The sequence below is a fragment of the Anopheles maculipalpis genome, chromosome 2RL, assembly GCF_943734695.1.
Source record: "Anopheles maculipalpis chromosome 2RL, idAnoMacuDA_375_x, whole genome shotgun sequence".
NCBI lineage: Eukaryota > Metazoa > Arthropoda > Insecta > Diptera > Culicidae > Anopheles > Anopheles maculipalpis.
Genome location: NC_064871.1, coordinates 1,890,931 through 1,905,797, shown reverse-complemented (window position 1 = coordinate 1,905,797; position 14,867 = coordinate 1,890,931). Strand labels below are relative to the sequence as shown.

At 45.9% G+C, this 14,867-nt stretch overlaps 3 protein-coding genes across 3 annotated transcripts in view; all 3 read left to right on the top strand.

Annotated features, from left to right (window-relative positions):
* Nucleotides 1-14,867, top strand: part of LOC126559372 (DNA-directed RNA polymerase II subunit Rpb4) — a 254,757-nt gene that overhangs the window by 46,716 nt on the left and 193,174 nt on the right. The window lies entirely within an intron of this gene.
* Nucleotides 1-14,867, top strand: part of LOC126558456 (glycerophosphodiester phosphodiesterase 1) — a 357,972-nt gene that overhangs the window by 179,767 nt on the left and 163,338 nt on the right. The window lies entirely within an intron of this gene.
* LOC126558618 (protein sidekick-1-like) overlaps nt 1-14,867 on the top strand; it is a 46,597-nt gene that overhangs the window by 18,692 nt on the left and 13,038 nt on the right. The window contains exons 2-4 of the mRNA XM_050214662.1: nt 2,332-2,483; nt 2,548-2,758; nt 14,551-14,808. Coding sequence (XP_050070619.1) covers nt 2,332-2,483; nt 2,548-2,758; nt 14,551-14,808 — 621 coding nt within the window. The remainder of the gene's footprint in view (nt 1-2,331; nt 2,484-2,547; nt 2,759-14,550; nt 14,809-14,867) is intronic.

The window sequence follows — 14,867 nt, the reverse complement described above, 5'->3', positions numbered from 1 at the left end:
TCCGTTTGTGCAACCCTAAGCCTGAGCCTCCTGGTTGGCCGTACATCATCTTATTTCAGCATTTGAAGGATTTTTTGAAAGACTTTCTACCGAGCTTCAAGATGATGCAGGGATGACGGCGTAAAGGGATTTAGCAGCTCGAATCGCCCAGCTTTTACGCTTCTCGGACACGGATTGTCTTGATTGACCCACACTGACGTTTCGCAGTGACTGAACACAAAACGGCGCATCTCACCGTTGACGTGAAGAACGGTTTTATGGTTTTGATTTACTTTCCACTCGATTGGGTGAACGAAAACTCGATGGCCGTTCACCGATGTAAGCACACAGCCGCCTCCCGGTACTACCGAATCGCAACACACTCGCCAACGGGCAATTAACCTTGAAGTGCCTGTGCCCCAGTATTGATTGCTACTGACAGACAGCAGCACACGCAGACCGAACCTCGAAGCATCAAGCACAACGGTTTGTGTCCTTCTATCGATCGTTCGGCAGTGCTGGAGTGCTGTGCGAAAAAAAAAAAGAAGTTGCTCAAATTCGACCACTTTGGCAAGGGTGGGGAAACTAACGGGAAAATAATACCCTTCCGGCGCGCTAGCTGTGGAACCAGTTGGCTACAATCAAATCATCCACTCGTTCGCTTTCGGTGAGCGAAAACATAATAAATCACCTTTTTAATGCTTTATTATTGAGCCATTAAAGCCCCAATGGGGAGCTGGATTTAGGAAACGTGGTGTGGCGTGAGAAATCCTGCCGTAGAGTCGAGTTGTTCGGGATCGCCCATCGCTCCACCAATTGTCCAACACGCAAGATCAATGAACGGTGACGTTTCCGTTCAGAAGCAATAGCAACCAAAGAGGCACGCTGATGATGGTTGGTTTAATGCTTTATGATTTGCCCTTTCACATAACACATCGTTAACCCAACCAGGGTGCCCTCAGATCTGGCTGCAGCGATATGTCGTGGCCCACTTTCCTCCAATTTCTCTCACACATCACCACCACCACCACCACAACCACCAAGGCAGGCAGGTCGTGCTGCATTCGGTCAGTGCTGCCAAAACGATGTGTAATTTCATCAAATACAATGCCACAACGCCAATTGAGCACACCGAACCCAGCCCGCGGGGAAAACCCCTTCCGGAAGCGGACGCAATCAAACGGATTATCAATTCTAACCTCAACCTGTAACCATTTCGGGCCGCATTGTCACATTTGCCGGAAAACTTCCACCTCTCTTTCACTCCTCTTCGAACCCTATCCCCCAATGAAATCTTCGACAGGACGGCGATTATTGACTCGACTGATTTCCCGCAGCCATAACGATCTATGCATTTTCTTCGTCATTTCATCAATCATTGATGCCGATTGGCACTGTGCTGTGGTGGTTGAAGGATGAGGGATTGAGGGGTTGAATTCCATCGACACATGCATTCGATCACGCTTTGACTTTGACGTGTGCGCACATATCAGCACACATACTAGCCCTGCAGCCAGTGCCGCATGCCGAGTGCATTAGCCGAAGAAGATGGTGTGCCATTTTGCTCATTGCCAATGTGCCGTACCGTCCGTTGCCGGATGCAGTTTGATTGAAAGCCCGTGCCCATTGTCGAGTGCAATCACGTGCAGCGCAAGATGCGATCTGTTCCGTTTGTGTGTGTGTGTGTGTATGAATTTGTGAAAGGAAACCACCTAAAGGAAAGTTTGTGCGAATGTCTGTGTTCCTTTTCAACACGCTGAAAGTTCTGTTTACAATGGAGAGCAAAAATCCGCAAAATGTGCTGAAAGCAGAAGCTTTGCTGGGAGTTAATGCGATCTCAAACATCTGCAGCACGGTCCGTTAAGTGTGAGTGAGTGTGTGTCTGATTGATGATACATTGAAGATGGATATGTATGCTTAAGGAATCAAAAGATTATTAAGTTTTCTCTTCTTTCTTTTGAATTATTTTCGTTCTAAATGCGTACGAACTACGTCATTCTCTCTTGTTGGGCACTTCTCACTAGCCCGGTGGAAACGAAATCTGATGGAGACGCCTGGTCTTTTAAAGAAATCGAATGTCGATTTCGTTTTAACAGTAAAACTGCACTTTACAACAACCCCCTCAACCAAATGGTAGTGTTTCTTCATTTCCAATCGAAAACAAGACTCCGTGTTACGACTATTCGATACGTCCGTTACAGCTAACATCACAAGCTCAACCAACGGATCTTCCAATGTACATCAGCTAATTATCTCGCCCTAAATATCATATCCTCATTATCGATGTGTGCTTTGTGCTCACGTAAGCTCCCATGTCCATGCTGACCACTTTCCGTGTTTCCATTTTCACAGTGCTTAACATCATCAGCGGCGAAGTGCAATCCTACTGGGAGCAACCCTTTGCGCAGCCTTACTTCGACAATAGCACAAAGCGGGAGGTCACCGCCACCGTGGGCCAATCCGCGTTACTGCACTGCAGAGTCCGTAATCTGGGCGACAGAGCGGTAAGTGTTTGGGCGCACCCTTCGCTTCCCACTAACGCAACGGGCATCGTTTCACTCTCCGCAGGTGTCCTGGATACGAAAACGTGACTTACATATCCTCACCGTGGGCATCCTCACCTACACCAACGACCAGCGCTTTCAGTCGCTGCACACCGAGGGCAGTGACGAGTGGACGCTGCGCATCACCTCACCTCAGCCTCGGGATTCCGGCACCTACGAGTGTCAGGTATCGACGGAGCCAAAAATTTCCCAAGCCTTTCGACTGAACGTAGTCGGTAAGTACATTATTTCCTGTGTCCAGTGTGTCCGTTGTGTGTGTGTTGTATCCTTTTCTCCTCCCCTCCCCCTTTCATAGCCACCCATATTTGGGGTCACATTTTGCTTAAACGACTAAAGAATGTCGCCCACTGAGCAGAGTCCATTCAGTGCGATTCGCATCGGAATTCGCGTCCACTAGCACGTGCTTAGATTTGTACATGTGCGTGTGTCTCCTACACGAAACCTCGAGGTCCATCCACACACACACACACACACACACACCAGAAGGCAGAAAAGCGGACATCGGTTTAATTATGTGTCAGCTTTCACTTCATCAACTTACCACCAACCAGGGCGTCCGTTATTGCAGGCACGACACTACATGGCTATCACTGTTTTTCGCAACCACTCTGCGGGCAGTCCGAGAGAATCGCCAGATTTCGACCCAGGTGGTCCAGCATTGTGCCGGGCATTGTCCACCGTAGGTAAGCCGCCCTTTCGGAAGCAACTGCTTCGTGTGCATGTGCGTGACAGTGTATTCGGCTCAATGCCGAATGATAATTTAAACAAACCTCAATGCTTTCTCGCCTTAACCATGCTGGATTGCAGGACTTCCCTTTATTGTGGTATCCAGCTGGTCCGGCGCAACCCTCACAGCAAACGACAGAGACATGCACTGCGCTAGAGATAAAGGCATCCAACTCTCGAGGCTTTCGAACAGTCGGCAGTGCTGATATGCTGCGACGAGTCAGGCCTTATACCAACTCTAGAAACCAAAGCGAGCGTCCTGGCTGCTGTTGCTGCAAGAGCTGAGTTGATAATGGGATAATTTAATTAAGATAACTTTTGCGAGAACTTTGCTCAAACAATTACCCACTTGCGTTGGGTGACATTTGCTACATCTGCACTAACGGCCCTCACACCAGTGCACTAACGACTTTAAGCTGTTTTCAAGGCGCTCTTCTCATCTGTTTTCCTCGTCAACGCCCCACAACGAGTACCAAACGAGTACATGTGTGCATATTGTACGTTTTATACTCTTTAGATCCTGCTTCTCGGAACCTATTCTACCCGCTTTTAATCAAACAATACACATCAAAGCGCACCGATTTCATAAATATCTACCTAGAATGAAAACATGATTAAATTAAAGTGAAATATAGCTCCCACCGTTTGGATACGGTACGGATATTGTTACACAAACAGCACAGGCAAATCAACGGAAAGATGGCGCAAATGTTGACGCTTATGAACAAAGCTTAACAGCTCGCCTGTTTAGCATGCAATTCGAACGTTGGATTCAACTCTGATTGCTTGACGTTTGCTGAGCACATACTTTGGCACTTGAGGCGATTGTTGTTGAATCAATAATGCACCAGCAACGAGCACAGCGTGTATGTTTTACACTTTTCCAACCGACGTAATAACACGTAATAGATCCCTGCCTTTCAATAAGGCGCCTGGGTAGTTAAGAACGTATCGCAACGTTTCTACCGAGTTCGGTCTAGCCGACGAATAATTAGCCATGAAGTGTTGCTCCTCGGAACACCCCTGGAACACTCCGGTTTTGTTGCGGAAGGATCCGCGCAGGTACAATCGTTGAACGTGCCGATCGTTTGCATAAGTACATGAAGTGTAGTAACGGCACACGGGTATCCCGCCGAACGATGGATGAATGTTGATGTTTCGACCAATGCTCTTCGGACATCGTCCATGCATTTGCGACTGGACATGAATACCAATTTCTTGACGAACCGTATCGGTAGCAACAACCAGAATTCGTTTATCCCTCTTTCTCGCGCGCTCTCTCGCTCTCCCTCCATCCACTCCAGACGGTCTGGCATGGGGCAGGTGCTAAATTGACCTCATCCTTAATGCCAACAACACCTCCAACACCGGATGCCCCTGCGACGTCTGCGATTGAACCTTTTTTGCATACAATCGGTGTTTTCAGACGACATCAGGATCAATAACACGGAACCCCATGAATAAGCGGTACCGTTTTAAATGCACAAAGAAAAAGGGACCCGAAGTTGAAGTGTGTAAACTTCGACAAGCTCCAAAGTGGATGGCTTTCTTCGGCAAAACTGTTGACAATGTTCGTCCATGACCGTTGGCGTGTGAGGGAAAAAGAGTCTGTGTGTGAGGGATGAGTTTAATTGGTTGACCTTGGCACGAACCGCCCATTATATCGATCTCGAACAATCACGGCCAGCCCTCTCGGGCAGGATCAAACCGAAGCTCAATCCAATTGGATCAAACCTTAATGTGATGTATCTGGGGTGTTCTCCGATGGTTGTGTCCCTTAATGTGGACCCTTTTACTTCGTGCGCAACGTGAAAGTACGGCACAAACGGAAAATGAAGCTTATCTCGGCCGGTTTCCTAATGCCAGAAAAGGTTTTTGTGTCCTGATATAAATAAAACAGCCCTTCACAGCCATCCCTCCAGCTTCAAGCTACTTCCGGTGAAGGGAGGACTTCCTGCGATTCGTCAGATGCATTGATGCCTTCGGGGAGGAAAAAAATCTGAACATTGTCGAAGCAACATCATGTACCGGCTCTTGACAAGAAAAAGCAGCGCTTGTCCGTCGAAGGATCCAATTTGAATTCAATCAGACGCACTCCACCGGAACGGAAACATCAAGGATCATTTTAAAAAGCCGAATCAGAGCGGTACGCGGTCGATGGTTCGATTCTGGCGGTACTACGAGGATTCCAAAGATGATGATGGTGCATTGACAGGCAAATCCGATAATAGAGGAATTGACGGTAATGGTTTGAGTTTTTGGAATGGGAGTTGAGTTTGATCCCTTTCGTTCCCATTTTGGTAACGGTAACGAAATCCTTTTTCGCTATTTGCCGAAAAGATTCACATTCATTTTTTTTTCTTTCGTCCGTCTTTTCTTTCCTTGACTCAATCAAGAATTCTTCCGCTTGCTCTCACACAACAACGTGATGCGATTGTTTGATGCAGAAGGGTTTGTGAAGCATTCTAGATGGCTTGTTGCCACAACATCAACACCAACATGCCGTGATTGAGGATCTGCTGCTTGCGACACGCTGAAAGGCACTAATTTATAACGGAAACAATTTCCACGCCCGTGTCCTGGTCGGCTCGAATGACATGCCAATCGACCGGGCCCAAAACAAGGCTCTCAAGACACTGGCTCGAGGTTGGAGCTAGAATCATCGTCACGAAACCATAACAAGCGGTGTTCCTGTTGGTGCCTGTTTGGCCGTGCAGTACTCCTTGGTGACTATAGCTATTAGCTGCAGTCGCATTGTCATCGGCAGCGGCATCAGCTTCAGTTCTCCTACATTGTTCCTACCGTTCTACCGTTCGTTCGTACTCTCGTGTGGCGTGTGCTTGCCGGCGTACGTAACGAGATATTGATTTAATAATTTGTCCGCAATCATCGCCAGTTGCATGCAGTTAATTATCCATCCGAAATGCATTTTGTTCACCGACAAGTCACATTAAGCCATGAAGCGCGTGCTAGTGGTTGGTTTCGTGATTTATTTTTCTTTACCTCGACCCTTGGCGATTGGCTAGTGATGAAGCGTCATCATCCAATTTCCTAGGAGGAATTTTTTAATCTGCCGAAGAAAACAAGAAAAAAAAGATTGCCAATGTTTTGCTTTGTCTGATGTCTTTATGCTAATTTTTCTAGACGATGATTTAATCAATAATTGTCATCACTTAACTGTAGGTACTTACTCGTCCAAAGTTTAACGAAATCGCAGAACAAAAACCATACAAGACGAACCTCTTTTTTGTAGAAGTTTCGCTCGATTAAAGTGTTAAAAAACAACCCAAAACACACACACACACACACATATTTTTCAAACTCAATCGAAAACAAGGCAGGCACATCGTACAAATTACATTGGAATGAGCTTGCACAAAATCGGGGCACCGGTGGAGTAGTCCATAGAGTAGCTGCTGTCACTGCAAATAACCGTACGGGAAGAAAAATGGCCAACGTACTTTGCGTAATAAATTCTGACAGTAATAAAGTTACCATGTGCTGGTTTGGAGGCGGATGGCGTAACAACCGGAAGGAATTGGTGAGTCTATGTGTGTGCCTGTGTGAGTGTATGAACTCTGCCACTTTGTGCAGTCTGACCGTTGCCAGACCCTCAAACCATCGGTGAGGATTTTGATGTAGTAAAGTTTTGTGTTCAAGCTGCGGTTGAAATTTAATTCTCCACCCTACATTAACTTTACATCACCGTACAAACACACACACACACACACGGAGCATTTAGTCCAGTGCAGAAGACGGGAGTAGCTGGAGTTGGGTGGTTGAGACGCGAACAGAGAAACGATTGCGTTTCCAGGTTTCGAAGCCGGTAAACTGCATACAGCTAGTTTCACGTGTAGTAATGCTTTCCATTCCATTTACCGGCTCAAATTGCCAGCAATGTCGAGCGCTTGGCATTCGTGCCCGACTATGCAGCTCAGCATTCCTGGCTCTACTTCAACTACTACTACAACTACAGCTGCTGCTATGCATCAACAATCCACAACGCAGCGAATTCTTGTCGAACTGCTATTCGTGCTGCTGTTCGATAGTGTAGCAGCGCGCAGCATTCGTATTGTATGACATTTAGAAGGAGCAAACTGGACATAATCTCTTTACCGTTGCTGGTTTGCTGCTATACCACTAAAGCCCCACACAACTACACACACACATACGTCATTCGTTTATTTTTGCTCAGTGGCAGAAAACAAACACCAACGCTAAATCCGATGCGATAGTAAACCGCCGGTCCAACCGGCGGGAAGGATCATTTAGCCAGGATTTGCTACGACTAGTGTGGGCTCTGGTGCGCTTTGTGTTTCTTCAACTTTCCGGACACGTAACCGTCATAAATATAAACAAGTAATGAAAGTAATCCTCAAGACTGATACCTCCCAACCATGCATCGGATACATGGTCGTAGATGAGGCCAATGTGAACCCTTTTTGGGTGTACAGCATTCGAGAGCCGGAGTCGTTGACACAGTATCGCTTTCACAGCTTGAGCTTTGCTGTATTTCATAATAGTGGGCCTCCTTTCTCTCTCTCTCTCTCACACACACACACACACACACACTCACATTATCTCTCGCTCTGTCAACGATCGGAAAATGGTCACACAAGTACGTACGGACGACAGCGACGAGTGCCCTAAACAAGCACCCTTTACCGTGTGCTCTTTCAGCAGCACCTTTAGCACCCAACCTCTTTAGGAGTAGCCTTTTACTTTCTTTTATCTTCTACCAACCGCACGCCGGCACCAGGCGTGGTGGTCGACGAAAGGACACGCACATACATAACATCCTTGTTATCTCGGTCACAGGGCCGCCAGCCATATTTGCCACGCACATGCCGTCGTGGTGATCCATGTTTGTTCGCTGGGAAAGGCAGCACACACGCGTACGGTTGGAAGGAGGCGCACAGGTCGAGGAACAAGCAAAAGTAATTAGTACAACAGTAACCCCCGTTTTGGCTCGCTGACCCTTGCATTCAACCCCTAAAAGAGCAATCGTCGTGTCGAAGTTCAACAGGAACTTATCTATCAGCCAGCACTTGCTCGACACCTGCACCTGAAACCGGATCGAGGAAGCGCAAAAAAAAAGATTCGAATTCGATTACCACAGGGCCGCAGAGCGTTTACAGGATGCTCAAGCACTGATTGCCAATCTCGGCGCTATTGCCATTCTGTGAACTTGTAGCGATACTTGCTGGTGATTTCATTACACACCACCACCACCATCAGAAGTGATTTCCCTTAATCTCTTTTAATTTCATTTCAAAAAATTAAAAAAAAAAAAGCTCATTAAAGACAGGCATTTTGTATTTTGTTGCTCTGCGTCAATCATTTCACATCAAAGATCGTGCATCGTTTTATCCAACAATTAGCAATTTCAAGTTTGGCTCAAGTTCGTAATCAACGACCATCAATTCCATCCAAACGTCTAGGCAGAAACCGTTTACACTATCAAGTACCGCAATTGAAGCTTGTTCTTGGAATATTAATGAATTTTATCACCGAGACCTTCGCGAAATGGAGACGCATGGTAGCTCACGCCAAATGTCCAATGTTCATCATTCGAAACCCATGCCGGCCCATGTCGGCAACGACTAGAAGCAGTACGGACCGGTCTTGCGCCGGAGTTCACCAAAAGTCGTAATTATTTATAACAAGCTAAGCAATCAAGGTGTACCACCCCGGCGTGTGTCGTACTACCCGTTCTGCTCGGTGTCCTTCACAAGAGGTCTTCCACACCGTAACCACAACAGCCAGCCAGATAGGAACCGTTCCGAATCGCTTCTCAAGAGATTACGATCAGCACAAATATTAATAAATCAGAAGCAGCTTAAACTTCACTCTATAAACGGAACTTCAAGAAGCTAGCGATCTGTCTACGGCCCTCTGCACTGACGCAAATCGTCCGTTTCCCACCGCTCCCCGTGTTGTCTTCTGCATAACGCCGTTTGTCTCTAAGGAACGGCGACGGCCGTAAACCATTTTATTATTTATTTCGCAAAACTCTTCACCGAGGCTCGGGTCGGATTCCTCCAACGCTTTCGGAAGGGTACGAAATCTCGCGGCTTCGCACGAGGCCAGCTAAAACCGTGACCGTGAAGGTTGAAGGTGGGATTGAAATTGTCAGTTTTCCGAATGGCTGAAGCCATCAAAAAGTTTTTCCTAACCAGCGCAACCTACCGCGACCACAAATACACAAAGGCACAAAAATACACAACCACACACGCGGTGCGCTCCATAACTTTTGCCATGGGATGCCTTGAAAGACGATCCCAGGCACAAGTTTCCCGACGCATATTTTGCTTCAATACATTCATACCGGCAAAGAAACGGATAACAGGTAACAGCAACAATATTGCAAAATGGAGAAGAATTAGCGAACCAAAAACATTTTCCCTCGAGCACTAAAATCATAACGCTTGGCGGAAAAAAGGTTCGTCAACGAGCTTTTCGTTTGTGATCATCATCGTGTGGGAAAGACGTGTGTGCACCACAGTCACCCACAAATCTGTGACCGCATCCGATTGCCCTTAAAAATGGGTGCGTGCCTTTGTGTGGGTGTGAGTACGTACCGTACAAACATCGAACCTAAATTACCCCACCAGGACAGGAGGAATGGAATGATGATCTGCCCTGTGGTCACGTTGACCATCACCAAATGCCATCATCAGCAAATGATAGTGGCCAATGAACCAAAACTCGGCCGAAAAACCCGAAACGGTCAAACCACCGTGGTGGCTGCTGTGCTGTCAGTAGCACTGAAAAAGCCAATCCAAAATTGACCAAACATTCCTCTCCGGGTGCTGCACCCTTCACCAGCCAGTCGACCGCGTTTCGACAGGTACCGATTTTCCATCCTCTCAAAGACTCGTTTTTTGCCTGCACGTACGTGTGTGGTTTCTGCCTGTCCCCGGACTGACAATCAGTGTGGGACTGGCCCTTTTTGACTGCCGTACGTGGCTGAAGAGTGGAGAAAAACCACAATCCTTCAACAAACTAGCAACAGGAATTCGTCATTCGAATGCATCGTGTTCTGGTCTCGTCATTCGTTCCCGAAAAACCTCGGATGCTCCTCTCTGGGTTGTGGTCAGCAGGACTACAGCAAAAGTCTTTCTCCCTCTCTCGTTCTCTGCTCTGTGACATATATCGACGCACAAACATTAGTCCACACAAAAATTTGAACCTCAATTTTCCATTTCTAACCGTACGGGAAGCCACCAATCGTCAGTTTGGACGCCGAAGCCGAAATAGTTTCATTCAAAGTGGTTTCGCCCAGCGGCAAAGTACCTCCTACCAGCTAGAACCCCACAGGAACCAATCACATCAAATGAACGACACATAATTTTGGTTTGTATGCCATTGATAGGAAAGCTTCATGAGCAGAGTAATCAATAATACGCATACGCTATCAAAGATACGTTTCTTTCTCACCATCACTGTCAGAGTGATCGGCCCGTTGTGAAGTCAGATGGAAGAGATTCTATATTCAATTTTAATGGCCTGCCACAATTCTAATGAGCATGTGTGTGAAGCACGCTGTTCTACAATCGTTCTGTCCTATTTCAAGACGCACTCAGTCACTTGCACACCTTTCGTGTGATAATAATACCTTCTTGTCATCGTTACAGAGATGATACTTCCTTGCAAGTAGGAAAAGGCTCTCACCTTTTCTTTAAAGAAGCGTTCTTTAAATATTTTGTAATAGCATAGCATTCAAAAAATAGACTATTTATGGATGGTGACCTAAGCAAAGCTGTTATTATTAAAGGAACAAATTTAATTTTGTATTCACTCTTTATGCTTAGAAAGCATTCTATAAAAATAACTCCTTGGAACCCTGTTAGATCCTTTGTTTCTTCGTTTAGACATTCAATTCCCGATTGTCGTTTAGTTCCATGTTTGGATTATTAAAATGAGTTGTGGAGTTGAGAGTCTCGTGTAACTACAGAGTGCGCATTGTTGGAAAGGAAATTCTAGTCAGCGAAGTCAACTTCTTATCCCTGAAAAAAAGTTATCATGAAGACTGCTTTTGTGTTCATCAGCTTACGAGAAAATTTGTTGTTAAAGCCTGTGATCAAAAGGACGTCTATGGCCAGTGGATGTCTTGAAGTTCTTAAGAGGTCCTACTTTTATCTCTTATACATAGATGTGAAACAATATATTCAAACATTCCTCGACTAATATTTTAAAATGTTGTCCAAACACAACAGTCATAAGTAATAGACCAGAATTGTTCCAATTACATACTTGGAGCTTTCGAGAAGTTCACACTTCCATCTGATTCGTGACACATGTAAAAATTAACATCAAAATGGTGAACTATCTAAGAGCTATGAATCAATCTGTTTGTTAAACTGACTTTGCAATAAGTGAGCTACAATAGATCGCACAGGAATTCGTCGAAATCAGCCTATGTTTTGGGAATTGTTATGGTTGCATTCATTCGACCCATTCTGCACTTAAAAATGCCACAAAGTTTCTGTGACAGAACGTTGCAACTTTGACAAAACAAACCATCCGTCCCATCCTATCCTTTCACCCCGATCAATTAACGATCAGGCTTTAGCCCTACTGCTTGGCGGAGCGAAAACGAACAAACCCGACCTTAAGATTCGTTGTGTATCATTCAAGCGCTTAAGTGTCGTCGTTTCCCAATAGACGCTTTCTTTGATCACGGAGACAACAAACACACGGTGAACAGAACCTGACATTACGCCAAGGAAGCGTACGCTTCCGGTGACTTTCGATATTTGATCTTGCGTTGGAAGCTTTTCGACCGGGTGGCACGTGTCCGATTGCTGCCGGTTTTGTATATTGTGTCCGCAAGCGCAAACCCTAGAAGTGCTCAATTTCCTCTCCTGGACTATTGTTTGCACTTGTTCTGGATGCATTTTGCACGATGTGTGCATCAAAGAACCCCTCCCCAGCACAAGGAACCCGATTTGAGTTGGAATGAGTTTATTCTGTTTGTCTGGTCATTGCTCAGTTTGATTCGTGCATGTTTGTTGGGGTGGGAGTTTTTTTGTTCCATCCTCCTCGGAACTCGCAAATAGTTCAATCCTCTTTCCGATGCACACGGTTCTCGGATGGCTCGAGTAATTCGATGTGCCACAGGAAAAATCGAACACCGGTTCCGTTTCGTACCCGATGCACCCATGCTCACGCTCTTCTTGGTGGACATTGAGTGGTCAAAGTTCAGCCATGCTTCCCGATACCAAACGGACAAGTTTTCATGTTTACATTTATCGGCTCGGTGTATCTGTGTGCGAAGTATCCGTATCGGGCACGAACGCCCGGGAGACCGATCGAAAAGGAAACTATGCTGCATGGAAAATCGACCGAATCGTGTGGGCAAAGTTTTTCACGTACCCGCCCTCATCCCGTGGGCTATTGTCAACTGGTTCGAGATGAAATTTCCATATCAACCAACTGGGAGCAAAGGATAGAGAAAGAAGAAAAAAAACATCGACCGAGAACAAACACAAACCAACAAAGAGTAACCTTAACAAGTGAGCTGGATTGTGGCGCAAATAGAAGAAGCAAAAAAACGCTTTTCCGCTTTTTCAGAAGAAAGCAGACGAGACGGTTGAGTTTGCGGTAGTCGATTGGGTCGGAAAACGACAATAATCATTGTAAAGTGAAAGAGAACACCGAAAAGGAGAGTTGTTTCCTGTCCTGAGTGCCTGCATTTGTTAGGTATGCCAATCATGGCCATTCTCGGGTATGCAAAAGACCAAGAACAATAGTAGATGTTGCTTGCTTTCATGGAAACAATGAGACATTTGCAAGTTCTTAGGTCATAATGTGACAATCTAATGAAATTATGGTTTTTTAGCGACTTTAATAATGAAAGAAGCATAATACAAGATGATGATTTTTTGAACCGAAAATACTCTCTGGATTATGAAAAATTGTCTAGCTGAGGTTACATGCAATATTCAGACACAACAAAAGAAGATCAGCTTCCCAAGAGACTAAACTTTGCACAAATATTGTAGAAACTCGTTCAACGTTTAACTAATCCCGGTTCGCCTGCCAAACGCTCCAGTCAGGACGACCCGTACGTCCAAGTTTTGCACCCTGAGCAATGGTCGACGATGACTAGAACGAGTTCAATGTCTCGCTCACTACCATCATACATATATACCTGATTGCTATTTACGAGCCACAAAACGCTCGTCATCTACCAATCATAAATCCGTGAAATCATCTTTTCGCTCGCCTCGGTACGGAACGCGCTGAATCAGCACCTGAAGGAAATCAAATACAAACCCCAAAGAGATTCTAGCTGACACACAACACGCGGTCGTCTTGCTGGCGATGGCAAATCACGAACTCAAACGAAACAAATGAACAAACGATCCATCCATCAACCCGAACGATTCGAACGGTGGACGGCAAACGGATAAGGTCAAACAGAACAACGACCAACCAACTAACCCCCGGCTTAAAGGATCTCACGCGCCTTTCAGCTTACCTAATTCGTCCGTTGCACTTGCATCTGTCGTCGTGTTGCCAGGCGCATCGGCGCAGTGCAGTGGAAAAGATCCACTGACCACAAAAGAAACCAAACATCTGGAGAATGATTTTCCTACGGTAGCCGCAGTGGTCGCTTTGCCGAACGAATCATTGTGCGGATGGAATTGAACTTTTCTTGCTTCCCTTCCCGAGAAGGATAAACCGAGTGATAGAAATTGAAATTGAATTGAAAAGAAAACAAACATCCATACACACAGTGACACTGCACAAAAGTGGCTATCGGGCGAAGAAAAATGAATTCCAAGACTCCAAGGCAGATGATTCGTCTATGCGAGTACGAACTTGTTCAGCCGAAGAGGACTACAAAAGCAACAATCTGGCAATCCGCAACGACACACACACACGCACACACAACTGTACATCACTTTCTGCCTTGCTCCAACAGTTCTATCACAGCTTCCGTATTAGGATTGTGTCTGAATATGAAAAATGATTCAACTCCACCAAAAATCTGGTATGTTCCCGAACCCGAAAGCAGTGGTAGGAAACTGGCACCGGATAACAGAAGGTCCATTCGGTTGTGCCATTTTTATCTCTTCACTTCCGGTTGCACCCTCCGTAGTGTATGTGTGTGTGTGTGTGTGTGTGTTAGTTAGTCTATTCATTTGCAGCATCAACCAGTCGAATGCTACTAGCCGGTGCTGTTTGCACCGGAATTCATCATCCATTCATTTCTTGCTCTCCTCACTTTCTTCTCACTTTATCTCCTTTCTTCCCTTTCCTCTCGTTGCAGTTTCAAAGGCAAAAATACTCGGCAACTCGGAGCTATTTATCAAAAGCGGAAGCGATATCAATCTAACATGTGTTGCACTGCAGTCACCAGCGCCACCATCCTTCATCTACTGGTACAAGGGTGGCCGGGTCGTTAATTACTCGCAGCGCGGTGGCATCAGCGTACTGACGGAGCGACAAACCAAAACCAGTAAATTAGTGATTGCCCGTGCCATGCCGTCGGATTCCGGCAACTACACCTGTTCGCCGAGCAGCTCCGGTGAGTCATATAAGCCGCACACACGCTGATGAATGATAAACGAGCATAAATTTTCTCCG